Source organism: Agelaius phoeniceus, chromosome 1 (assembly GCF_051311805.1).
Source record: "Agelaius phoeniceus isolate bAgePho1 chromosome 1, bAgePho1.hap1, whole genome shotgun sequence".
In the NCBI taxonomy this organism is placed as follows: Eukaryota; Metazoa; Chordata; class Aves; order Passeriformes; family Icteridae; genus Agelaius; species Agelaius phoeniceus.
In genome coordinates, this window is record NC_135265.1 from 24,212,646 (window position 1) to 24,240,425 (window position 27,780).

The 27,780-nt window shown below is 38.0% G+C and overlaps 1 protein-coding gene across 2 annotated transcripts in view; it reads left to right on the forward strand.

Moving 5' to 3' along the window:
• The first annotated feature begins 2,502 nt into the window (after positions 1–2,502).
• The window catches only part of VPS50 (VPS50 subunit of EARP/GARPII complex), an 80,852-nt gene continuing 55,574 nt past the window's right edge, over positions 2,503–27,780 (forward strand). For both annotated transcript variants that reach the window (XM_054629527.2, XM_077174923.1), the window contains exons 1-10: positions 2,503–2,658; positions 4,965–5,033; positions 12,723–12,845; positions 13,449–13,520; positions 18,031–18,084; positions 21,192–21,262; positions 21,670–21,787; positions 21,875–21,910; positions 24,348–24,430; positions 26,005–26,047. In XM_054629527.2, the coding sequence (XP_054485502.2) occupies positions 2,626–2,658; positions 4,965–5,033; positions 12,723–12,845; positions 13,449–13,520; positions 18,031–18,084; positions 21,192–21,262; positions 21,670–21,787; positions 21,875–21,910; positions 24,348–24,430; positions 26,005–26,047 (702 nt within the window). In that variant the 5' untranslated portion in view covers positions 2,503–2,625. The remainder of the gene's footprint in view (positions 2,659–4,964; positions 5,034–12,722; positions 12,846–13,448; positions 13,521–18,030; positions 18,085–21,191; positions 21,263–21,669; positions 21,788–21,874; positions 21,911–24,347; positions 24,431–26,004; positions 26,048–27,780) is intronic.

Genomic DNA, 27,780 nt, shown 5'->3' on the forward strand with positions numbered 1-27,780 from the left:
CCTGTCCCACACAAATGCCACCCTCTCACACTAAGCCAGGGCTTGGACCTGCAGCTGCTGGTTTATTTGCTAGGGAAATTAGCAATGAGTTAACAGGTCCTATCCTGTCCCCTGCCTTAGGTGATTTGAATATGTGTATACAAAGAACAAAGGGAGTGGAGCACCTGTTAGATGAGGACCCATCTTCATTGCCTTTATTATAACCCTTCCCCAGCAGTCACAGCAAATATGACACAGAATGTAATAAATGGGGCACACAATACAAAGTACATTTAATTAATAGAAGTAAGTAAACGCAGCAGGTGAACAGGTTATACTGTTATTAACTTCCTTTAGTTACAGTTTCATAAAAAATACTGTGATGCTACATGCTTATTTCAAACTAAAATTAGTATTCAGAATATTTTTTCAGAACTTTTTAAATGACAGCCTCTCATTTTCTGTTACAAAAAAACCCCTGTTAAACAGCTATTAAAGAGCCTTTCTAATTTTTTTTCTTAGTCCATAACTTTTCTGTATTTATTTCCTTAACATAAGTATAACTCAGCAAAGAATTAACTCCCTTTCTCTAAACAACATGTGATTCAAGTGCCTATGACACATCTTTGAAATTAAAATCCTATGACTAGAGTGGACATCTTACTACAGTTGTTAACTGCTGATTATTGTTTCTTCTCCTTTAACTTACATCAGTTTAAATTAATGTTAATGTAGGGTTTGGATTTTGTCCAAAGCTGTCACTCACCATACAAATCAGCTGCAAACTGGACAAACCCTCCCAGAGCTGTGCAGTAACAGTTTGCAACAGCAATTATTAGCAGTGACAGAGATGGTTTATCCATACAAAATCACACAATATTTTTCACTAAACAGCACTTAGGCAGACTATTATGGATTAACAAACATTAGGCTAGACTGCATTCCACTTTGTGCAGAAGCAACTGGTAGGAAGGAGTTGCCTCCCCCTCACTGTGTGCTAGGAGCAGGGGTCCAGCAAGGTGCTAAGCCCCCATCAGAAGGGATGAGCCCTCAATTTTTACCTTAGTTAAAGAGAGGTGAAAACACCCAGGTGCTTCCAGGTCCAATATAAGAAACACAAGGGTTATTCCAGGTTACCAAAGCAGAAGTTTAGTGATCCCACCAGAAATAATATCACCACTTGACATAAGTCAGGAGATGAAGAGGGTATTTCATGTATTCCCAAAAGCTTTCCATTGTCCTGCCCACCTGAATGTTCTTGTTTGGAAGCTGCTTAATGCACCTAACTGCAGGCTTGATATATCAAATTGCAACCTTTTATAAAACCTAGGTTAGAAATTATTATCAATTTGATTTCACCATGTAACAAGATATTGGTCATAGATTCCAACTAAGTTCTAACTGAAATAATGGGATGTTTAGTACTGGAATAAAACTTGGGTTGGCACTTTAAATGTCCCATATGGGCCAAGAAAATAATAATAAAAAAGGAACAGATAAGCCCAGTTATGTTTTTCAATTGTGTCCTGTAATTTCCAGCATTTTAATATATTCTTGATGATATTAATATACTGCAAGTTTTTACATGAACTCACACAAATGTCATGCATGTAGAAAATGGATTTTCAGTAGACTTGTAGCTTGCGCTAGTTGTTAAATGGCATTTAGACAATACAAATCAAACCTCCCCGCTTTTGAATAGAAGCAACTAATTTAAAGCAACACTATTTGCAGCACCAACAATCTGCAAATTTTAGTCATTTTGTTAATGAGAAGTAACTTTGTTATATGCTAAACTTGTTAGAAGTTTTCCATGAAACAATTACACGATATTCCCAATGGTAGCCAGAAGTAATGAGCTCCTGCCAAAGGAAGCAGGGAGGGACCATGGCTCCCGACCCTCCCTTTGTCAGTGTGTGGTTTCAAAGGCACCTGCTCGTACCTGCCCTACCCTGCAACAACCCAGCAGCAGCTGGGACGCAGGGTAACAGCAGGATCAGGAAACACACGGAGCTGACCTACGTGCCCTGGAGAAGGAAAAAACTCCTTTTCCTACAGGCACAAGCATGCCACAGCCGATGTGCAGGTGGCCTCACCCTCTGATGCTGCCTCCACTTAAGCAAAGACTGTAGAATGAATTCTTTCTTTTCTTGGGCTGATACAAATTAGATTTAAAAAGCTACCTGGTGGGTTTTGGTGTGTGTGCATTTTTTAAGTTCCTATCAATACAACTAAATAAGAGTGACACAAGCCTCTTTTACCGACGCAAAACTACATCCATCACCCGTGAACAGGCCAGACGCGCTCTGTGCATAATGCCCGAAAGAACCCGAGACAACCACAACCAGGAAATTCTCCTCGTCTACGTGTACGCTCTAGCTTTTCTCCCTACACAGAGCTGGGTTTTATCTCCTGAGCTAAGCACGTCGAAATGTACACACCCGAGCCCCAATACTCAAACACCGCAGCTCCAGGGCCCGCCCTGCCGCCCGCGCTGCCGGGACTTGTAGTCGTGCCGGCCGCTCGGGAACTACCGCTCCCAGGGAGCCGCGGGCGGGCGCGGTCAGGTGGCGCCCAACATGGCTGCGCCGTGCCCCGGCGCCTTGCGCGGCCGCTGAGCGGAGTCGGGGCGGCGGCGGGGCCATCATGCAGAAGATCAAGTCGCTGATGACCCGCCAGGTGAGCGGCTCTTCTCGGGGGCGGCCGGGTACCGCTGCGACCGTCCCGGTTCTCCTCGGGGCCGCCGTGCCCGGGCACTCCGGAGAGCCCCTGGTGCGCGGGCATCGCCCTCTGTCCTGCCGGGGAGCGCTCGGGGCGTGCGGGCTCCTGCTGCACACGCATCCGCCTTGTTCCTCTCCTCCGAGAAATGGAAGCGTGCGCAGGTGCCAACGCGTAGCTCTTGTCACAACAGAGAAATCGTTGTTGAAGATGACAGGGCGGGCCCGTGTCAGTTTGCTTTTTTGACATATAATTCTGAGCGCTGGGCTGTGGTTCTGTAACATGGCTTTGTCTGGCAGCAAATGCTTTTGGTCCAAAGGGAGGCGAGGCTGAGAAGGTGCCAGGGACAGATTTGGGTGGGCACATAGTGAGTGTGTGCCAGAGCCCTCGGTGTGTGTCTGTCACCTCCCTGCTGTCTGCTTCTTGTACTGGTTGTCTCCAGGATTATGTAGATCTGAGCCTACTTTTGGACTAATATTTCTAAGATTGAGAGTCCTTTTAAGGAAGTGCATCAGTAGAACATTCCAGTTATTCACATATATAAGATATCCCTGAAAAGAAGCCTCTTTATTTGTGTCTAATTAGAGAACTTAAAAAAAATCACTTGTGTCGCCCACATCAGGTATTCTAGATAGTTATAGAAAATCATGGGAAAGTCAGAAGCTTTTTTTCCCCTAGAACTATGCCCTCAGAGTTGTGATCCTTATGCAAGAGGTAGGGCTTAAAAATGAACACTTGTGTGAAAGTGGAATTGCCAGAATAATGTTCTGTTCTGCTTCAGTAGAGGGTTACATGATTCCTTTTCAGCTTGACTGGGAGGAGTGCCGGGAAGCCTGCCCAGTGTGGAGAGGATGTTTTCTGCAAATGATAACAACTTAGGCAATTTTCAGTCATTTGAAAAGATTAGGTTCCATTTACCATTTGATAAGTGAAACATTTTATTTCTTCTGGAGGTAAGTCACTAGAACTGCATATTTTTGAGAGGACTTGGGGAAGATTTTGTGTGAAGTATGAGAAACTGCAGCAGTTGCTTTGCTTGTTTCTTACTTTGAATTTCTGATGCATAGAGGTGAGTCATCTTTGATGGTGGCAACTGCAGAGGGAGGATGTTTTGAAGTGATGTGTGACAAAATCTGAGAATCAAGACCAAAATGGAGAGGTTCTGCATCTTGGGAGGATGAAACAGTTGTAAAATGTAGTAGTTAGCACTGAAATTATGTACAATGCTTTGTCAGTTTCAAAGAATAAATACAAACTTTCTCACCACAAACTGATATAGTAGGTCCTTTTAGAAATATAGGTACCCAGGACCAGAAAGGGGCTTGGAAAAAATACTGTTAACATTGATCACAAGAGAAGGAAGAAAGTCTGCCTGAAATTTTGACTCACAGGAACACACTGAAGTCTCAAGGGAAGCTGGAGTCAGAACCATATCTGAAAATTGGATGTGTAGATTCATTTCTGCCTGGAGCTGGCAGAAGATATACTAAGCCCTGTTCTGTGGTATTGCTGCTTGAAATGGTGAGATGCTGTTTCAGGTTGTCAGAAGTGGGTGCCCCATCCCTGGAAGTGTTCAAGGCCAGGTTGGATGGGGCCCTGAGCAACCTGATATAGTGGAAGGTGTCCCTTGGAACTACATGATCTTTAGTTTCCTTCTAGCCCAAACCTTTCTATGAAAATTGTAAATATGTTTGATATTCAACAAACATACATGCTATTTATGTGGCTATATGTGTTTTAAGAAGTAATAATTATATAAAGCAGCTAGTGTGGATTATGCAACCTTTTCAGTTCATTTACACATAGGGAAAGCCAGTCCTAGTAGTGGAATATGGTAAGTAGAAAAATATGCCATCAAGCAGAAATAATCTTGCAATAGAGTAGCTGGCATCTAACTTGAATTCAGTTATTTGATTCCATCAAATCATAAAGTTAGTGGTACAAAGTATGCTATGGTTTTTGGACACATGCTCATTCTAAAATTTAAGGTACTATCTGGACATTACCAGGAGGATGTGAGTTTGATAAAGAAAATGTGAACTGTATTGAAAAGGTACATATTGCTGGAAATGCTTAGATGTTTGTGGAACATAATTTATATACTGATGGTCATGCTGAAATGTTGCTAGAATGAGGTCTTAGCCTTCCAGCTACATGTCAGAGTATTCATTAAGAGACCTGTAGATACCTATTCAACATCAGGTAAGACTTGATTGCAAGATTCATAAAGGAATCAAACTGAACTGATTATTAAAATTCTTTTAAAGGGTCTAAGAAGTCCTCAGGAGAGTGTTAATGACCTCAGTCCTATTGAAAACTTACGGATTCCTACAAAGGTATGATACAACATCCTTCCCCTCCCACTCTCTTTTAGTTTTTCATTTTATAGTTAAATGACACTTAGTTGTGTCTTCTTTTTATCCTTAATACCAGGTTTACTGTTGTTATTTTTTCAGTTTTATTTCTTGCTGAAAGTCTTTTAGAGTGTTTTAATGAAAGAAAGAGCTGTGAGACAACTCCAAATGAATTTGCATGAAAATTTTTTCTTGAAACTTTTCAGTTGTCTCTGGATGCTGATCTTAATATTATTTAGGTTTCTTGCTGGAGTGAATTAAAAAAAAGGAAGAAAAAAGAAAAATGCCTTTTTGAGTTTTACTTTGGAAAGTAGATGCTTTATAATAGCAGTGGGTTTTGGTATTTTTTTAGGTCTCACTGTTTAAATGAAGCCACCTCACTGTCATTTCTCAAGTCATGCTAAGTAATCTGTGTATGAGGGTACAATTGTCACAATAATTGGCTGTTTCTTATTCCCTGTTGATCTGAGGGGAGCATTCACAAGACTTCTGTGGTTGTTGTCTATTATTTTCTATTAATTTGGTCTTTGCCTTTAACCAATAAGATACTTAAATTACTGACTTGAATTTAGATGACCTCTTTTACAATAGTTAAAAAGTCAAACTGAAAGACCCCTTGTGTTTCTCTGTCTAAGTACTCTGTAATATGCTGCCTGTGCTGAGGCAGACCAGAAAATTACCATTGCTGTATATTTCAAAAATCAGGTAAGACTCTCTGAATTGGTACATTATGCTTTGTGAAACAGTGTCCAATATATTGATATCAAAGAGCAAAAGTATTCAGTTGCAGCAATGTTGAAAAACCTGTCACATCTCCATCGCTTAAATTGCACAATTGCAGATTCCTGCCACTCCCTGAGCAGCCAGTTTTTTGCCAAGTTGGCTCTCCAGGTAAAAGCAGATGTAGGGTATCTTGGCTGGATTTCCATTCTGTAATGGTTTGATGTTATATGTCTGATAAGTCTACACTGTGTAGCAATAACTGGTTTTATTTAACTCTTGAATCATTAAAATCTCAAGCTGTTTTGATGACAGAATGGTTATGATGCTGCACTTTCATCATCACACTTCCACATTCAAATTGGTTTCTCCAGACTGATTCAGGGCAGATGTTACTGAAAACTTCAAAAGCTGCGTTAAAGCTATACAGAATGAAAGACTGTAGGGTCAGCATTAATTAGGGCCAGTATGAATTACTGCTAAAAGGACAAGCCATTGGTTAGACAACCCTAGGTACAAACCCATGTTTTTTGAGATGAGGAACTATCACGCTAGTTTGGAGGTCAAATGGGAAATAGGGAGGACAGGAAAAAGAATCTGCTGACATTTCATCTCCTGAGAGCAAAACCAGCAAAATTCTTTTGGGTCTTGATATCTGAAAGTTGTTGATTTGCTGACTGTAGCCAGCATGATGAAGTGATGACTGTACTCAATTTTTTATTTTCAGGCAATGAAATTGTTAGGCATTTGGACATTTTAGTGAGTACCTGAGTGTATTCACTCACTTTCCCTGGTACTCCAATAAGTTCTGCAACTATTTTGAAAAAGTTCAATTTCTTATCATATGAAGGCAAATCACCAGCAAACTTGCTTAACTTGTTTATACAGACTCATGCAGCCAACTCACTCACACAGGGAAGTATCTCAGTAGGAAGTAAGTGTATAATAGTTTTAGTTTCATAAAGTAGAGAAGCCAAATCTGAACTGCAAGGCTGGGTATATGACAAGTTGCCCAGAGAAGTTGTGGATGCCCCATCCCTGGCAGTGTTCAAGGCCAGCTTTGATGGAGCTCTGAGCAACCTGGTCTAGTGAAAGGTGTCCATGACAGGAGAGCTGGAACTAGATAATCTTCAAGATCCCTTCTATCATTCTCTGATGATTCTTTGATGATTCTATGATATCTAGAAGAGAAAGTTGTTTGTAGAAGGACATAACATCTATTTTGACTGAAATACATTACTTCATTGGCATATCTTGATTACCCAGGGAAACTAATTCTTTTTGAACCATTCTGTTATTGTTGTTTCCCAAGCTGATAACAGTTTTGTTAGCAGATTCTGTCACAAAAGCTTGAGGTAGATATTTTGCATGCTTGAATTCAAGTGTGTTGGATTAATGGTGAATTGACTTTGAATTAGGTCATGTTTATTTTGATGATAATCAGCTCATATGCAATATACAAATATTATTTAACTTTGTAGCTTATCATGGTAAATAACACTGAGACTATTTAAAAAATGTTTTTCCTATAGATAAAGGAATGTGGGTTTCTATTTCCCAAGCAGCAGCTGAGTGCTTTTCAGGAGTGCATTAAGTAGTAGTGTGGCTAACATGTGTACTATGGATAGAACATATCCAATTTTGTTGTTCTCTCCATTAAGAGAGTTGTTTTCAAAGTATAATGTTTGTTTTGGTAGAATGCGAACTTTTTAGTAGGTACTCTCTACACACATTGAACAAGGGAAGATCAAAAGGAGGTTCTGAGCATTTTCTATGAAAGATAGGGAATACCACAAACTTCTGTGGTACTGCCTTCCCTAGCTGGGGAAGGGGGAGGGAGGGGCAGGGAGTAAAAGCAAAGTAAGTTTATTGATATAGTTATACATTGTATTTTATGATATTATAGACATTAATTGTTATATAAAACATATAGAGAAATATTAGATTGTTATATATGTATAGTTATATATGTATATTGTTATATTGAATATATACTGATATAATATAATATAAATACATTAGATTAGATTCTAGATAAAGGTTCTTCACCCAAGGGTGGTTGAGCACTGGAAAGCTCTCCAGAGAAGTGGTCACAGCACCAAGCCTGACAGAGTTCAAGAAGCATTTGGACAATGCCCCCAGGCACATGGTGTGACTTTTGGGGATGGTCCTGTGCATGGCCAGGAGCTGGACTTCATGATCCTTGTGGGTCCCTTCAAACTCAGTGGATTCTGTGATTCTGTGATTATAAAACAGATATAATCTCTAAATATATCTTTGTATATAGATAGAATTCAAAGATTGTGTTTGCATGTCTGTATACAGATACATATATATAGATGCTTTAATACTTTTATTTCACAGTGGTGCAGTGTTGCAGCATAGCTGCTGATTGAATCTGTTGAGCACAGCCCTAATCCCAGTATTTAGGATTGGATTTTAGCACAGGTGTTATCCATGTTCAGAATGGAGGGATTGGCATCAAATTGGCAGCAAATTCATTGGTGTGTTTTTGGTTCATGACAGAAAGGGAGGCTGTGTCCAAATCAGTATAGTGCAGACTTGGTCCCTGGTAACCTCCAGATAAAAGTGCATAGGCTGTTGCTGAACTTCAGCTTTTAACTAGATTGGAAACGGTTTAGAATTTTTTTTCTCTGAGTAGTATTAGTTAACTTTTTACAATGTCTTCACTTCCCAGTCTTTTAGGTGATAATGACTGGAGTGCAGAAAGTTTTTGCTTCTACTCCTTACAAGTAATGCTTCATTCAACAGGGCAATATTGGTTTTGCTGCTACAGGCAACACAGCATACAAGGAGAGTGTGATGCACTGGGGAAATGGCTGGGTAGACATCTAAAACTTGCTGAACTGCATTTCAGATGAGTTTGTAATGAGATGACTCTTGTCAAATGCATTTCAAGGAATTGCCACAGGCTTCTAGACTGTAAACTCCTATTTCCATAGAACAGGAACACAAAATGATGTGAGAAGTGTGTGGATGTAAGCACTGCGTTTTATTTAGCAATGGCTTCTTTGAGCACGCAAAGCTGTCAGACTTCTTTTTCCTTCTTTCTTTTCTTCCCAGCTGCTGTCTTTCACTGATCTATTTAGGTGACATAATGAGAGAGGCCTGCTGCTGAAGGTTGCACTAGTGGTAACCTGACAGGATAAATTGTTTTTCTATGAAAGTATGATCCCAAAATACTGGGGAAAAGAAGATGCAGTTGGCACTACAAGTGACACGAGTTTTAGGTAGGAGGTGAGGCCTCTTGCTGAATAAAACTTTGGAAAAATGAGTAGCCTGTGAAACAGTATCTTACCAGGCTGTGTTGGCCCATTATTGATTGAAGAGTTCCTACTGCTGAATGCATGTGTTAACCTGGACAGGTGGATTGAAGTGCATATTGTGATGTCCACCTTGCCAATATGCTGCTCTTCCTGGCCTCCTGTGTATCTAATTAATTCTGTTTAGCAATGGCAGAGTTCTCTGCAAGGCTATTATCATGAGATTGCTGCTGTCACAATTTTTGACAGGCTTTTCTGTTCAGAATAGCACTCGGAATTGCTGAATTAACATAAAATGTAAGATGTTAAATGTGTTTAATGCTGACTTTTTTTCTTTTTAAGGAAGATACTTATATGGCAATAGCTAGACAAGTTTTGGGGTCAAAAAATACCTTGAGGGATTTAATAGAGCTTCTCTCTTTTCTTCTCCTAAGTGTGTGAGTACCAAGTCCACAGAGCTAAACTGGCCCTTTGCCAAGACCCCTGAAACTATGGGCTTGTTTCTACATAGTAAAATTGTTTTTGTGTATCTGATTGAAAGGATGAGGAAAATAGAATATCAGCAAATAAACTTTAGCTAGGGATAGTTACCTTCTTTAGTGGTGAGTGAATAAATTTGCCTTCACTATGTTGGTTATTTCAAACTACTGGAGCATGATGTGCTGAAAGCTGCAGGTTATCATGGCAGAAAGTCTGGTGTCAGATAATGTAATTTATGGGGGAGCTAAAGTTTATCCTGGAAAGTTATAACTAGAATGCTTTTCTAGAAAAAAATGAACAAGGTAAAGAAAAACCTTGTCATTTAATAAATATTTTCCTGAGTAGTGTTTTGGCAAGAAACACTCAGATGAGTGATCTTTCTGAGACAGAATAAAATGGTTTCTTAGCAATTTTCCTAGGCACTCCAACATCAAATCCAGAATATGTGTCCATAATGGCTTTCTTAATGCATTTTTAGCAAATGTAAATCACCACTGACCTATGGTATTGAGATTTTTTTCACCAACATGACAAGCTATTAGTAGTCCAGAATTTCAAATGATCCTAAGCATTTCTTCTTTGGTCAGTTTTTAATCTTTTTTTTCTTTTAGGAAACAGCCACACAGGAACTTGTAGGCAAATACTGGGTGATAAATTCAGTTATTCAATTTGCAGTGGTTCAGAGCGGGAAAAATGCCAATTAGTTGTTTTTAAAATTGATTTAAAAGTTTAATAGTAATAAAATGGTTATAAAAATAGGAATACAATTACAGTGATAATAATTTGGACAATTCGAATTAGGACAATATGAGACAATAGAAACAAGGAGTTACAGACATCCGGGTACCTTTTTCTGGGCAGCACAAGCCCGAAAAAGGACACCTGTTAACAAAGGATTAACCCTTAAAACCAATAGCCTGTTGAATATTCATACACTTCATACATGATGCATAAATTCCATTCAAATAAAGGATTCGGTCTGGTCATCGTCAGCTTCTTCCTCCTAATCCTAAGGTGCCTTCGATCCTTAGCTAGGCAGAAAGAAGTCAGTTTCTTCTGATAAGAGCACAATAAAATCCTTTTCTCTGAAAGATTTAGGTGTCCTGTGGCTGCTATGTGGTGCGAGTACCTCATTCCTGTCTTAAAAAAATATCCCACTTATATAGTTCCTATTTTAACTACAAAAGTTACCTTTTAACTACAAGACTACATTTATCATATTATTAAAATGTTAATACAGCACTACTAATCAATACAACAAAATACATAGAGTGGATGTCTGTGTAGAGCCATATAATATGCACTTTTCACAAGTGGACCCCGTTGCCTGTCTTGGATAATTTTTAATTTTAGTTTCATATAACTAAAACTCAATGTACTGTAAGATGTGAAACTGATTTACAGGTACAGGTGTACATTATGGAGCTACCATTACAGCTATATAACGATAAAACAGTATTATTTCCTTGTTTCTCTCGGTGTGTCGGTGCAGTCCATGTCCTTTCCCTGGCCTGGCGGGGGTTGCTGCGTGCACCTGCGCTGGTGGCAGTGACTGCATCAGGAGTTTCAGAGGGAGATCGGAGGCACCTGGGCGGAGAAGGTGACTGCTGCAGAGCTTTTCTCCGGTTCCCCGCTGCCTCCGCGATGTTTTTTCTCCCGCTCCCCGCTGCCCCATCACGGCTCGGAGCCTCCCGGCTGCGGCCTGGCCCGCGGCCCAGCGGGGGCGCCCGAGCCCCGCCGGCGGCCGCGCCTGGGCCCTCCCTCGGCCTGCCGTGAGGCCGCTCGGGGAGGACGCGAGATACGCTTGGAACCCGTCTTTCTCTGTATCGGAGTCGTTGCCTTTTATTTCCCCATCGCCCCACCTTTTCCCTCTTTCCCCTTCCTCTTTCCCCTTCTTTCCCCTTCTTTCCCTTCCTCTTTTTTTTCCATGTGAGATGTATTTCAGAGGAGCAGTGGTTCCTCTGATGCTCTTCCAAACCGGCCACTTGTGAGCCCTTTGCTGCCTCTTAGTGCATAGAGAAGCAGTGCCTTGCTGTGTGCTGTAAGGGTCACTTTGCCTCGGGACGTCTGCACATTGACCTTATCTCAGCTGGCGTGCAAAATAAGCAAATGAGTGGCTGTTCAGTCATTAATCTAAAATTGGATACCACACTGGTGAAATAAACCTTTGAGCTCTTTGTGATGAAAATACCAGCACCTTGCCTTACTGGAACAACTCAGCATTGCTGGGAGGCTCAGGGTCATTATGGGACTCTTCAGTCTGTTGCATTGCTTCACCAGAGTTTAATTTCATTATCAAGCAATTTGATCCATTTTATCTTTACTTTTTATGAAAGAATATTCTAGCACTTCTCCCTTTTGAGTCTCTGATAAAGGATTTTTCATTCTTTTTGTGTGAACGACATCCAGGAGAGGGCCAGCGATAGTTGCAATGTCCAGTGCAGCAGAGGAAGAGGAGGGTCAGGCTGAATCCTTGGTTTGCTTCAGCCACTGGAAGCATCTGGGTTGTTGGGGAGGCCTTCCAGAGGAGATTGTGACAGCAAGGAGGGGGATGCTTATCTCTGGAATATTAGCTTTCAGAAGGCTGACAGCACATCTCTGCTTAGACCTCTGTGCTAAAATCTGAGACCTGTTAATCTTGTGCAAAGAAGGCAGATCTGTTCTGGTTTTCTCTGTAGAAATCAAGTGTTTAATGGCATATCTTTTATTTCAGTGAATGTGTGGGCTGAACTGAAAAGTTATGCATTTGTAATGACACTGTCTACGTGTCATTTACAAAGATGGTTCATCTGTTTTAAAAAATTCAGGTTTTAGTTGTTTTGGGTTTGTGCAATTTTTTTTTTCTCCTTCTGGAGAAATAGTTTGCCAGTTTATTTTTGCTTTTATGAGAATTTCTAAAGGTGAGGAGGAAAAAACTGGACTCAACATGCAGTTGGTGCCATAAATTAATGAAGAAGTGTCTAAGTGACTGCAACGTTGAAGTCTACACTGTTTTTTTGAGAAGTTTTAAATGTCTTGCTCTCCCTAATGGGAAATACAAGCCACAGTGTACTGTACTTTCTGTATTTTGCTATTGCTTCTTGTGTTAATGTTGGAAGTTGCTCTTGGAAGATGTTAGTTTTGTTAAAAGGTCGTTCTTCCTAGGATGTGTTATTACATGATGGAAATTCTGTTTTGTTTCGTGCAGGAGGAGCTCAGAGAACTACATGAAGAACCACCTGATCCTCAGGCACAACAGGAAATCATTAACAGCATTGAAGAAGTTTATTTTTCCAATGACTCCTTTGATATTGTGAAGTATGAGTTAGAGGTAAGCTGTCATCTTGAAAGAAAAAATAGTAACATAACAAAAAATGAAGACCAAAAGTATGCTTGTTTCAATGAGCTTTTTTTTGTTTCTTAGATCTTGTATGAATACAGCACTGAACACCCCTAAGTTATCTTGCAGTTGTGTGCAGCTTCTAGCATAGAGTATTGGTGCATATATATATAGTATATAGTCTCTTCTTTTAATGTAGTAGAATATGCTTACAGGCATTTTGTAATTTAAACTGAAGTGAAAAAGTCAAGATAGTTGAGGAAACAAATCTGTTCTATATTTTGTGTATTTTTTTTAGCGAACTGAGAGAGACATTTTCTGTGATTGGGTGGTTGGGTGTATACATATATGATGTAAAATGAAGTAACTTTGAGGTAATTATAATAATACATGAGGGAATTATGATCCTATGTTATATATTTTAACACTAATTGATTTCAGTATCTATCATTTGAAAAAATGGATTAATTCTGCAAATTAGATTACAGAAGCCAAAAGAATGTTTCTTTAATTAAACTGATTGCCTAGCTAATGCTGTGTGTGAGTTAACAACCTTTAATTTCTTACTGATTTTAATTTATTGTTTAAATGCAGAGGCTTCCTCCAGTACTTAGTCTTCAAGAACTGGAAGAGTACAGAGACAAACTAAAACAACAGCAAGCTGCTGTAAGTAAAGTTTTTTCCTCTCTACCCTTACACAATTTGTTGTCTTTTCTATAAGTTTAGCAAGAAGTGTAACTGAAAAAAATTTGATTTCTTAACACATTCAATTCTAAGTATTTTTTTTAGCATCATGTTGTGTGCCTTTATAGTGGAAAATCATCACTAAATCATACAATCATATGAAATCATGAAAGTAAATCTTAGTGTATTGTATTGTAATATTGTAACAAAGAGCAAATGTGCTATTTCTTTAGAAACTTGACTTTTTGAATGTTTATCTTGTAATGTTCAACACAGTGCTGAATAGTGGAGTAGTACCTCTTAGTGGGATTTCTGGCAATGTGAGACTTAAAATGTTTTAAAAACTCTCTCCTTGAAGATGCTATTTTGTCTTACTTTTCATTTGCCAATATATTAATTCTTCCCAAGGGTATTTAGTGAACACTGATACAGAGTTATTATGTAATAAACCAAATGAAATTTAATGAGTAGTAAGTATGAGGTATGAGGCAAAATTGGAGTTGCAGCTTGTTACGTTGCTTGTAAGGCACCTTGAAAGGTGCTTGTTACGTTGCAGACTTTAAAATTTTCTATTAATCCATTAATTGTTGTTCCATTACTCTTTTGAGGTGCATAACATGGTAGAGGAAAATCTATTAACTGTGGCATTTGGAGAATATCTGCAAGTAAAACAGAAGTAGTAATCCTAATTCATGTGTTCAAATAAATGAAATGTATAGGAGAATCTTGCTTTTTTAACAATACATAAAGCAAAGGCAGAAGCCTTAAGCTGCTTTCCCCATAATATACCTATGAAGTTTTGTGAAAGATTACTGAGAAGCTGAGGAAATGAATATTCCATATTTCTCATCAAGATTTATAAGGAAAGAAGTTGGAAGTGAGTGAGAGGTAGTAATTTTTTTGGTGTGTTTGTTTGTGTGGTGGTGGTTTTTTTTTTTAATTTTAAGAGGACATCTGATGGTGACCTTGTTTTGCAAGGAACTGCTCTCAAGACTGAGACAACTTCAGTGAGATATGCTGCATAATCCTGATATGTGTTATCAATGTCTTGGCCATTTCTTGCTTGCAGGATGGGAACTGGCTGCAGCTGAGTAGTTTCAGGGCATGGCTGCTGCCAAAACATTTGAACGGGAAAGTGCATACAGCTAATGAATAATAGGGGAGAGAACTGAGCACAAGGCTTCCAATAAATATGGCCAGATGTGGCTTTTAGAATATAAACAGGTAAAAAATCTCAAAGCCAAAACCTTTGACAAGGAACATGTGCCCAGTTCTTCCCTCACCAACTTCCCCCAGTCAGGATTGGTCCTTGCTTGTTTCTTTCTTAATTTCGTCAAAATGTTTTTCTGGTATAGGAAGGAATTTCCTCCTTAAGCATGTGCCAAAGTGCTAAAATGTCTTATATATTGTGTTTCATGTCCTTATGTCATATTTTCTGGTAGAGTGTGAGAGACTGTTACATGTTTGCTTCTTGTGTCTCAATTGTTATCCATTTATCTTGTGATAGGTCATTTAGACCTACCTGCCTTAAAGGACGTTAGTGTCTTTCATGGAAGACAAAACTGTAGAATGTTGTATGTTGTTAGTTCAGTCCTAAAAATATTTTAATGGTGAATAGATTATTAGAGGATTCTAGAAGCCTGTTGACATATTACACAATGGCACTGCTTTTGCAAAAAACTAAATACTGCCTTTTTCACTTTAATGTCTGTACCTACAGCTGGCAGAGAAATTTACAATAATAGTTTGGAGATAATACCAAATTCTGAATTTCTCTAATGCAAAGCACTTATATGAGTGTGAATTACAGGTACTAGAGCTCTGATCTTCACTGACTTACTGCTTTTGTACAGCTGATCTTGGTCATTCTGTTGTTTTTAGGTCACTATAGACTTCTGTAGTTTTCTCAATAGTTTTCCATTCCACTGGAAGGATCCCAACTTGCTCAAACATTTTTTAATGTGTGTATCATAATAACTTTAATTTGTAATTATCTTGTTACAATTTGAATTAGAAGAGCTTTTTAGTTGTATGTCTGCTAGACTTCATTTTCATTAGTAGTCTAATATCCTTAGCTATGTTGTTTTTTCCTCAGGAGATGAAATATTTTTTACTGATGTGATTAAGAAAGAGAAAATTGTTTGTCCCTTCAGGAAACATCGTTGGCAGGCTTTGATGACCATGGTCACATTCAGTGCTAGCAGCTGCTGTTCAGGATTCCAAGACTTAGCACAGCACAATTGTATGGAAGATGCCAAAAAGGGTGTGACAGTTTGGAAATAAATGAAGTAACTGGGGATAGTATTGCTCATCTGAAAAAGTATTTGAGAGCTTGGAACCTCAGAAAGAAAATTAGTACCATTAGGTACTGGGAAAGAAAAGAAAGTGCCTGTGCCTTTGAGAACATGTTTGTCAATGTTGAGCTCATTATTAGTGAAGGGTAACTGAGGACTTGCAAAACAAAAAGTGTAAAAACTGAAAAGAAATATACCTTTTATTCATGTGTACTGCTTGAACATTGCTTAACAGTACTAGAGCATTGAATAACTAGCAGGTATATCCATGTTCTAAAGTTTTTTACAGGTACATGACTAGTATGAAGAATATGTTGAAAAAAGAAGGTGAAAATTTCACAGTGCATAGACTGTGGAGTGAACAAAATTTCTTAAGAGCCCCAGGGTGTCATGTACACTTGTGTAGCATTCAGCTTGGCATTATCCTATCCTGACCCCACCTCACTCTGGGCTGGTTCTTCTGCTGTCCTGCAGAGGAAAGAGTTATTAGTTATGGAACAACTAAAAGGTTAAGTACAACTGAACAGTTTTAAAATTGCTCTGTGGTTCTGGCCTGCTTTTGATATGGAAGGAGGAAAGCATAGCTGGGTATATGCCCCTTGTCCATTGCCCCCTGATGACATTGGAATACTTCAAAGACCATTTATGTGCAAGTGCTCTTCCAGAGGATGGGAACTGAGCTGATGGAGCCAATATAAGATTGCTACAGGAATGCTGATTGAAGAGCTCAAATCCATGCTATGTTTAGGCAAACACTGCAGTCAAGCAGTCAAGTTTACAAAAATCTTTATTTCTCTTTGCCAGTAGTGCATTGTGTGCTGACTGTCATCGCCAGCTTTATTTTATTCCATTTCTGGGAGGATTATTCCCCCAAAAGAATATAGAGCAATACCAATAATTTCTTTGTCATGTTTGAAACCATTTCTTAAATATTTTTAGTCCCTGATGAAAAACAAAACTAAATACACTATTCTCAAGCTGGCATTTATAAGACTGTCACTGTTGGATTTCTTTTTAAGCTTCTATGTTTGTGGACAAGAGATTGATTAAGGTAGCAATGCCCAGTTTTTAAATTCAATACAGACAGCAGCTTTCAGGAGCATTTTATTTAGAATTATACTCAGACCAGTGGAGAAAATTTTAAAAGATACATATTCTGTGTTGTAAAGAAAGGGTATAATATATAGAGGATGCATATTCATTTTTATATAGTTTTGCTTTAATGCAGTATCAGTCTCAAAGGTAGGTGTCCTTATGTTAAACATGTTGTAGTTTAACTCTAGATGGCAATGAAGTACCACACAGCCTCTCACTCACTTCTTCAGGGGGGAGAATGGGAGGAGTAAAAGTGAAAAAGCTCAGGGGTTGAGATAAAAGTAGATAATGCAGAAGAAATAGCTAAAAAATAGGTAAAACAAAAGCAAGTGAAGCAAAACAGGGAATTAATTCACTGCTTTTCATGGGCAGGCAGCTGTTCAGCCTTCTCCAGGAGAGGAGGGCTCTATCATGTGTGGCATTTATTTGTGAAGACAAATGCCATCACTCTGAGCATCCTTCCTTTCCTTCTTTTCCCCAAAGTGTATATGCTGATCATGACACTGTACATTTAGGATATCCCATGGTTCAGTTGGGGTCAGCTGCCTCAGCTTTGTCCCCTCTCAAAGGTTTGTGCACCCCCAGCCCAGTTGCTGGTGAGGTGGTTCGAGGAGTAGAAAAAGCCTTGATTCTCTACAGGCACTGCTCGACTGAAACACCTCTGTGTTACCAAAACTGGTTTCAGCCCAAGTACTTTGGAGAAAATTGAATACCCCAGCCCAAGCCAGCGCACCATGCTATATCATTGACTTAAATTTGTACTCTAGCAATAGCATGAGCAAAATGTAAACACTTGCAGTTCCTCAAATTATTTCTATTTGCTTTTCTGGCACGTTGCTTAACAAGCAGAGAGTTAAGTGAGTAGTCTAAAAACACCCACTAATTGCTAGATGGACTTGTACATGTTTGTCTTATCTTGGTTCTAAGGAAAGCTGATCATAATTTTAACAATTTTTTAATATGTTGTTGTGGAATCTTTATTAATAAATTTGAAAAATGCAGAACTTAATGGTAGAGAATCATAAGCTTGTAGAATTTTAGTATGGGCATGGCCTACTTAATTGAGATTGCTATGTATCACATGGAGTGTTATTCTTTTTAAGGTATCTAAGAAAGTTGCAGATTTAATCCTTGAAAAACAGCCTGCATATGTTGAGGTAAGACAACTAACAGTTTTCAAGAACAAACTGCTCAATTTTGTGCTGCTATAATGCTGCAGTTGTGTCGTTACAGTGATTTGTAGTAGGGGTGCTAGTGCCTGGTTGGTAACCAGCTATTTTTGTATGCTAAAGCTCTGTCTCTATAGTGAAAGCCAACGGTGTATTGACTTGAAAGTCCTTAAGATGATAAAGGTTTTGTAATATGGTCATTTTACAAGGCCTTGTGAAGAATTCAGGAATTCACAGGCTTGGCTAATACCTGTAATGAACTTGGAGCAGGAGCTGCTTTATTGCCTTTGTTTAGTAGTGGTGTCACATCTTATTCCATAAGAGAAAGCAGTAGTGATCTTTCTTAAGATCACCTAACTGCCACTAATCTCAGGCAGTTGTGAGAATCAGAGTCACAGAATATGTTGTGTTGGGAGGGACCCACTAGGATCATCAAGTTCAACTCCTGTCCCTGCAGAGAACCATCCCCAAAAGTCTCGCCATGTGCCTGGGAGTAATGTCCGAACAATTCTGCTAAGTGAAAATGGTGATTTTTATTAAGTTAGCCTGAGAATGATCCTGTGGTGAATACTTCTGTTTGTGTACAGCACCTTACATCACCATGATTGTACTGATGATTATGGCAATTCCTTGGGCAAGAGGCTGGAGAGAATGTGGAAGAGCAAAGATGGCTTCATGGCTATTAACCTGTGGTAGATATCATGGAGCTGCAATCATTTTCCTCTTATCCAGAGGACACAACATCCTTTTTGTTCTCTTGTTCTTATGGCCAGTGCATCCAGCCTAAGTGAAGTTGCCATCTGTGTTTTGCCATCCTTGCCTCGGGAAAGGAGTGCTGCTGTTTTAAGAGCAATGCGGGGGGGAGAGAAGTGACCATTGCTTGCATCATCTTCTGCAATAGCAGGTGGAAGAAAAAGGCTGTAACAGTAAAGTTGTTTCACTTTTAGTTGAAGGGGTGATAAGGTGGGAGGCTATTGCAGAAGGAGGATGGTAAGTGCTACTGTACAGTAAGTGCTACTGGTTGAGTCTTCACAAGATAGTGTAGAAGGGGGAGAAAGGGTAATTGTATGGTATAAAAATAGTCTGGTATTATTTCACTGTTATGGGAATTTGAAATTGATACTTTTGAGTGAGTGCTGCTTTTCCTGAATCCAGCAGCTTCACTTCAAAAACCTCTCACTGCATAATGGAACTGCAGCAAATGTTCTTGCATTTTGCTGTGTAATGCTAATGTTCCTTTTGCAGATATCTTAGTGAGGTGAACCTGTTTCATACCTAGAAGTGCTTTCAGATATTCCCAAAGGACAGTTAAAAATCTATTGTGCCAGTAAAAATCTTTTAGAAACTTTCATTAAATGCTTTTGTGCCTGATTAAGTCAATAATCCTTCAGTGTTACTTATGGGTACAGGCCTGCAGAGAGTTATTCTTGATTTATTGGAGATTTCTGGTGAGCATTAGAGGTCTCACTTTCCCACTGATACATGAAATGAACCTCCTGTTGTGCTGTGTGAACTTGTAATGGCAGCTCCAGTTCAGTGTAAACTACAGTAACAATTCATTACAAGAACCAAGCATGCAGTTGAACACATGTCCTGGACACATTTTCACTGTGCAAAGTGTAGTTTAGGGATATCATGGTTTGAAGCCCATGCCTAGTGTCAAGTACTGGTCTGACAGGCACTCCTGTGGCCACAAGAGAGAGACATGCCACTGACACAGGGTAAGGGATTTACAGTTTTCTGTTCTTGGAAGAAAGACGTGCTTTAGGAGCAGCCAGTGGGTGAAAGACTGTTTCTGAGAAGAGAAAAATTGTATTCAGCCCTCAATGGTGGGCAGAAGACTCCCTCTTTGGAAATATTTAGGCTGCACTCTCTCCCCATTCCTCTCCATCCAGTTGTGTTCAAAGGAGAGATTTTACAGAGTCTTTGCAAGAAGCAGGACTGGAGTGGAGTAGCTCCTCATTGTATGTGTTTCCCCTTGAACAAGGGAGCAATGGCTTTTTGAATAGCTCTGGTATTTGCAAAGTATGTTTTTAGAGAGAAGTAGAGGTAGGTATTGAGGAAAGTAATCTTAAAGTTTGGTTTCTTTTTTGCATATCAGCAACTAGGCTGTCATTTATAAAAAAGCAACACTGGTAACATAAAGGAGCAGGTTGTGGTGGAAGATGCAGCTTAGTGATTTGGAGACTGACCAGGAGCTGATCTAAAACTGAACTGAACTTTGAACTCATTTTTGCTTGTCATATTATTAGAGTTAGATGAGTTTTCAAAGTGAAAAATCTCCCTTCTCATGGAAGGCACTTGATACATTTTGAAATGATGAGCAGAATTAAAAAATAAAATAAACCTCCCCTGCCAAAAAAAAACCACCAAAAAACCAAAAACCCAAAAAAACCCTCAAACAAACAAACAAAACTCTTTTTCTGTAGCCTGAGGAGAAAATGCACTTTTCTTCAGAGCTGTTCTAACAAAAGAAATCCTAATAGTTATATTAAAACATTTATTTTTTTTCAAGGAGTTGAGATTATGCTAGGCACTTCATTAAGTCAAAATCAAGCTAAATTCAGGTCACCTCTGCTGAAGAGTTTTCAGCTGAAAGTCAACAGGATACAATTAACATTCATTATGATGTGACATCTATTAAATTGGTAGAACACAAGTGCTTCTAAACAAGAAAATGCTGTGTGTGAAACATAATTTGTGTTTTTTGTTTTGCTGCTCTCTGGCATATTAATGCAAATTAAGCCCTGTGCTTCTATCCCTGAAGCTTTGATCATTCTGTTGTAATGCATTAATGGTATAGAAATTCTTAGGCTAAATGTGCAATATATAAATGTAGAGAGTCCCACTGCAGTGAAAACAGATTTCAACTATCTTATCTTCAAAAGAGAATTGTATTTCAAAATACAGTTTATGTTAATGTTACATTGCAGTACTTAGTATACATAAAATGATGAAAGAAATAAAATATGAAGTAACTCCACAAAGTCATTGTAACATCTCAAGAGAAATGTATTAATCAGTAGTCTTCACTGGTGTGTAACTTGCATATTTGTTGAAATTGTATATTTGTTTAACCTGTTGTCTCTCTGTAGGAGCTTGAACGTGTTACATCATTGCAGAGTGGCCTTCAGATGGCAGCGGTTATTTGCACAAATGGAAGAAGGTATTTGCTTAAGGAACTGCAGTGATTGAAAGTGGGGAAGTATTTAACAGGAAATCTGTAAACCCAGGAAGTTTGCTTGCTGATGATATTTCCTGTTCATGTGCTCAATGCTATTAGCAGTAGTAGTTAGAGATACTGAAACAGTTTCAAACTCTCGCAGCCCTCACTTTTGCAATTGGTAGTTCTCTTTGAAACAGAAAGCTTTGGAGAATACCACTGATCCACAGACAAGTGCAGAAGGGAGGATGTACCTTCTTAGCTGTCTCTTGGTATAATCTCATTTTCTGAGTTCCCCTAACAATGCTGATAATCTTATTTTCTACCATGTATTTGGACTTGTTAGAATTGATAAGAAGGAAGTTTTATTTTATGAATTGTTGAAGATTATGTTAATTTTTACCTTGCAGACACCTGAATATAGCAAAGGAAGGGTTCACACAAACTAGTTTGGGGCTCCTTGCAAATCAGAGGAAACGACAGTTGCTTATTGGACTGCTAAAATCTCTGAGAACAATAAAAACACTGGTATGTACAGTTGTTTTTGTTCAGTGACAAATATGTTTCTTAATTTCTGTGTAGTAATGACTGGATTTTTGTTTTGGTTTTTTTTAGCAAAGAACTGATGTGCGTTTGAGTGAGATGTTGGAGGTAAGTCCCTACCAGACTGGTATAATTTGAAGCTATTCTAAGCCTACATTTGTCAGTCATACTAATTTTTGTCTTGCATGGGATGAAATTGTATTTTTATACTTCTTTTAAATTGAGAAAAGCTTCATATGGAATTAGATAGCCCTGCTGCCAGGGGAGAGTATTTTCTATCAAAAACTCATTCCTGCCTTTACATCTAGGCACTGAAGCTTGAGTTAGTTCAGTAAAAATGTTGTGGGGTCTTCACTTATCCCTGCTCTCAACTTATACCTCTTTTCTTTAGCTTGATATTTGAGGAAAAAAAAAAGAGATTTAGCTGATTGTTGATAAGCTGGGTCTGGATAAAGAATTTCTATTGATATATTAGTATACAAATTTATAGATGGGCTCCCAGCTTAGTATTTCATTTGTAAATGTAGTAGCCTTCTGTCCTTATTCATTGGGTTGGCTTTTTAATTCAGTTGTAGAAAAGATTGCAACAGGCAGGCCATGACACTGAAAATTCAGATGCTGTTATGTATACTGGTGAAAATGCAGTAGATACTGCACAGAGCAAAATAGGATCTTGTCTTAAGGTGATGAATTGTATGAAAGAAAGCCTCAGCATTTTATTTACAGTTATAGTACTTGTAGTGTAACAATTTCGACTTGCAAGTCTGCCAAATATTTACAGCTAATACTGGATAGAATATCATGATGACAATTCCCAGTTATTAAATTTGGAAATTGAATCTTAATAGTTTCAGCTTTCAAGATTCTGTGAACTTAATTCTATCTTGAGTAAGTCACCTTGTGTCAGCCAACTTTCTTACTCTTTACCAAGCAAAACTGCACTCATTTTCAGGTAGCATAAAGTCTTTCTGCTCAGTAAGCCCTGTACAATGATTAGCTTTTAATTTCTGTGCTGTGTTTTGCTACCCAGGAAATTCACTCTTCACTGTCCACTTGCAGGAATTGTCCTGAGGAGATGTAGTTGCTGTTGCATTCACACACAGACCCTAATGTCTGATTACCATAATTGGTCAGTGATTTTAAAGGGCTGGAATTGCTGTTTTGGCAGACTGCAGTTGTAGAGCTGTGCTCAGTGTCTACTCCCAATAAGTTATCCCAGCTAGTGGCCCATTTATTTTCTGTACTCCTAGAAGTTAGTAGGTTGGAATATGCATGAGAGCTATTAGTAGCCACTCAGAGAAGAGAATTTTGAAAGGGTTCCCAATTAAAAAAAAGCCTGGAATGAATTTATGGTAGCTTACAGGGCTGAGCTGCATCTGGAATATATTAGTAATATATCTTATGCAAGCACGCTTTCTGATTTGAGCTCTGTTAGACTTACTGGAACAAGTACCAGGTTTCCAGTGGAGAGAGATATAAAGTGCTAATAATGCTCTTTAGACCAGTGTGCTGTTCTGTTTTCATCTAATGGATTATGTATTTGGGTTTTTTTTGTGTTTTTTAGCTAAATTTGATCTGCATTAGAACATTGCTGTTAAAACCAATTTCATTTCAGAATCTCCTCTATGATAATAGCTGAATGTAAATTAGCCTTGCGTTTTTGCTCTTCAGTCAATGACTGAAATTCCAGTAACAGCTTTGCATTTGAGCTCTCTAAAGCATGTAATATAACAGATGTAATTATGACAAAAACCAGAAGCTCTTAGCTATTAAAGAGGGTTTCTCTTCTTCCAAGATTCCTTCTGGTCTCATGTCTAATAGAATACCAGAACAATAGGTATATTTGAGGCAATGCCCACGTCTTGTTGGTAGGATCCTTGGGTTTTACATTTTTGTGTGTATGTTTTTGTTTTGTTCTGACATCCTCATAATACTTCCTGATTGAGCTGTCCACTTATTGGATATTCTTCTTATATATTAGGACAATGCATTCATAGTGTGTTCTTTGTTTCCTGAGGCCTTCTGTGAGTCAGTTGTGTTGAAGCTAATTTCTAATGAGCTGGATGTGTCAATTTAAATAGTGTTTATTTGGGCATAATGTTGGGAGTGTTTTCCTTGTCTCCTTTTATGTTTTATAAACAATGGGAATAGCCTGACAGTGCCTGAATTAACCTCTTTCCATGCTCATGAATAGATTACTGGGAAGATGTTAGTTGTTCTGTAATAAAAGCTTTGTGATGTGTTTTATATATATGGATAAGGAAACAATACAGCAAGTTGTTTGCATAAGGTAATGTAGTACCTAGTGTTTTCAGATATTGCTAATTCTAAATTACCTGCTGCAGTAGACCCTCACTCTTTAACTTTAGAAGTTAATCCTAACTCTTTTACTTTTACTGACCCTTTACTTAGTTAACTCTAACTCTTTTACTGGGGAGACAGGAGAGGCAAAATATTTATTCCTAATGTTTATACATAAGCATGCAAGAAAAATGGGTATTGCACTGTTACTTCAGATGAGCTTTCAATTGTATTTTATCTTAAGGAGGAGGATTATCCAGGAGCTATTCAACTATGCTTGGAATGCCAGAAAGCTGCCAGCACTTTCAAACACTACAGTTGTATAAGGTAGGGTGACATTGTGCAGATGTCAGCTTTTATATGATTTTATTTGTGATCATTGATTCTCATTCTCTAAAGGAAGTTTAATTGAAGAGCAATTTTCAGTTTAGAAAAGTAAAATTGAGGCAGTTCTAAAAGCTTAAGTATCCTCTGTAGTTTCCCACCTCCCTCTACCACCACTAAGAAGTCTTCAGTAATAACAGCACATAATGAATGTTTAGACCATATAATTATTTTGTAGGTGTTGTAATATGTTGGCAGGTAAAGTTTCACTTTAAAGTGAATTATAACTGTGCTACAACCTCCCGCCTAGAGATACCTGAGCTGAGTTTTTAATGAGAAGTTTCTATTCTGGAATTAATTTGCCTATAGCAAGATGGCTTCTGCAGGATAACTTACCCTGATCCTTGTTAATGAAATTAGCAAGTGTAGAGTTTCATACTGACATGAAGAAATTGCTTTCAGAACCAAAACTAATACAAATATCTGCAGTTTCTAATGTAGAAAGACTTAATGTTTCCATTGCTTAAAAAAAAAAAGAAAGAAAAGAAATGGCAGGAAATGCTCATAAACTCCAGCAGGAGATGCAGTAACATCAGATTATTATGGAGATCCTTCTGTTTGCATGTGGAGAAAGAATATAGAAATGCTGGCTACTCTCTTTAGTGTTTAATGGCATTTTTTTTGGATGCCATTTTTTTCTATTTAAACTTTTTTTGCAGGGTGTTGTACCCGATTTATCCAATGGAAACAAAAAAGGAGGGTGATGGGTGTATCATTTAAATGTAGAGAACTAAGCAGAGAGGCTAGAATGTGTCTTTTGATAATTAATGTAGGCCCCTAAGGAGAAGATTCACAGCACAGAGGGAAGTTGTCTAAAATGAAATATGGTGATTATTTAATGAAAACTGTGATTTCTGTGCAAGAAGAGAGTATCCTGCCTATTTCTTTGTTGCTTTGACCCTTCCAAACAAAAACATAGTAGTTTTTTTTTTCTGTTTTTTTTATTGCTGCTGTTCTGAGATTTTTAAAGCTGGTTGTTGCAAAGGTGCAGTGGTGTCTTTCTTTGTCCTAAATAGTTTCTCTTATGGTAGCTGTTTTTGTTAATTTTTTTATACCAAATTTTACTTTTTTTTTCTGAAGAAGCTTAAATTTTCTTTTTCTGATAGCATTTCTGTAAGGGGCTCCTGAGTAACAAATAAAAATTACTGTAGTTTGGAAAGACTTGACAGCCCTGACCCTTCAGGGTATGTTCTGGTGTAGACCACAGTGCCAAACCGAAATACTTAAAACAAGTTTCTTGGGGGTTGGGAATGTCTTTGAATTTTTGGTTAAATCTTAGCAGGATGGAGTCTTGTCTAGACCCTCTTAATATTGTTGCATTATCAACCTAGAATAATCTGCCTTTCAACATAGCAGTGGTGTGATGGTGCTAGTCTGACACAGCAACAGCAATTTAATGGTTTATGATGAATTGCTATGTTGTGACTCAGCAGTAGGGCTTTTGGAAGTAAGAAATGGTCTGAATTTGTTTATATAATCAGTAATTTTATTATAAATTTCTTTTCATTCATCAATAGTGAGTTAAATTCAAAACTGCAAGACACCTTGGAACAAATAGAGGTAAGAATTATTATACTGATGTTCAGTATATGCTAATATTTGACCTCTAAGTATGTGCTACTATTTAATCTCTAAGTACTAGAGCTTTCTAGTTAAATGTTGTTAGCAATTATAGAATGTATGCATTTCTTTCAAATACCCTCTTTGGATGCTGTAGCCATTGCTGTTCATGTAGACTTTAGTGCTGTAATCAATCTAAATGCTCTACAATACGTTATCACCCAGTCCACTAGTTGTGCTCACTGTAAGTGGTAGAGCAGTCAAATTAAAGAAGTACATAACATTTGAAGTATTGAGCTTCTAAACAGTTGTGAAAAGTAAATTAATAGTAAGCCAGTAGGTTTGGATAAGCTGTACAAGAGATCACAGTTTCACAGGGAATTTTAGAGGTTAGCAAACTGGAAACTGCTGGATAGGACTGTGCTAAGCTGCAGGAAATAAGACTTGAATAGCTGTGAAGGATGAGACTAAGGTTGGTTTAAGTTGGTAGATAGCATCACAAAATCAAAGGAATATAAAATGTTAAGTGTCTTCCTGGAAACTGGTGGGGTAAAAAAAGGGAATGCTTTAAACTCCACTACTAGGTAATTTTGAGCTGGAACTTGGCAAGCTTTTTGTAGGCAGTCTAGCAATGTAGGTATGTATAATGTGTATGTGATGCATGTAATGCATACATATGTAATGTTTAGCAGGAACCTGAATCAGCTATTTGAGCAGCTGTCTACACCTGTTTTCACATGCTCTTCAGAAAGTCAGACTAGCACATGTTTTATCATACCTTGTTATTTAATTCACTGTAAAATTAAAATTTTGTCAATTTCCTTCAGTTATGTCTTTGTACTTCAGCTTTTATGCACAAAGCTTTTTTTTGTTCCTTTAGTCTTTCTCTGACAGTGCTTTATTCAGACCATATCTGGTTCACAAAAGCTGGTGGAATGTCTGTTTTCTTACCACTCTAACACAGGCTGTGAGAGAGTGAGCACTCATTTTTCCCTTGTGAGCAAATACTAATGTTGCTTAAAAGGAGACATGCATTTTTACTTCCTTCCAGTAACAGCTTTGAAGAGCAAATTCTGATCTTATCAAAATATGATAAAATGTGCCATATTGGTTGGTGAAAGCAATTCACAGCTAACTAAATAATCACATTCAAGATTTTTATTTATTACTTGTGAATTTATAAAAATATCTTACTTTCTTCCTGTGAAACTATCTTATTTTTTACTGGAGTTATGCCTGTGCACATGGAAGAAACATCATGGGGTCATGAAACATGAAGTCAACCTGGGGTCCATGGAGTATTGCTGAAAAATACATGGTCTAATTAATATAGAATAATATTCTGCTAGTTAGGAATTCCATAATGAGTCTTTTCAATAGTTGAGTGCCTCTACTTAAGTGCATTCCTTTTTCCTTTTTTTAATATTTTTTTAAATTTAGGTTTATATATAGATCTTACTTTTATACTAAGTTGCATACAATGATGGTTTTTACAGATGCAAGATGGCTTTAGTGGAAGGAACTATTGAAAAATGTAACAGAAAAGATTAATGTTCTCTGTTTAATAGCTCTGTTCATGGGCAGTTTGATATCCCAGTTTTTTTCTTTGTACAGGTGTTCTGCAAGAAACAAGAGAAAGAATTTTTTTAAAAAAATCTGTATATGTCTGAAATTCAAATTGCTGAGTAATGTTTTAGAGAAGTTCTGAGTCTTTAGGTTACTTGTCCCTTTAC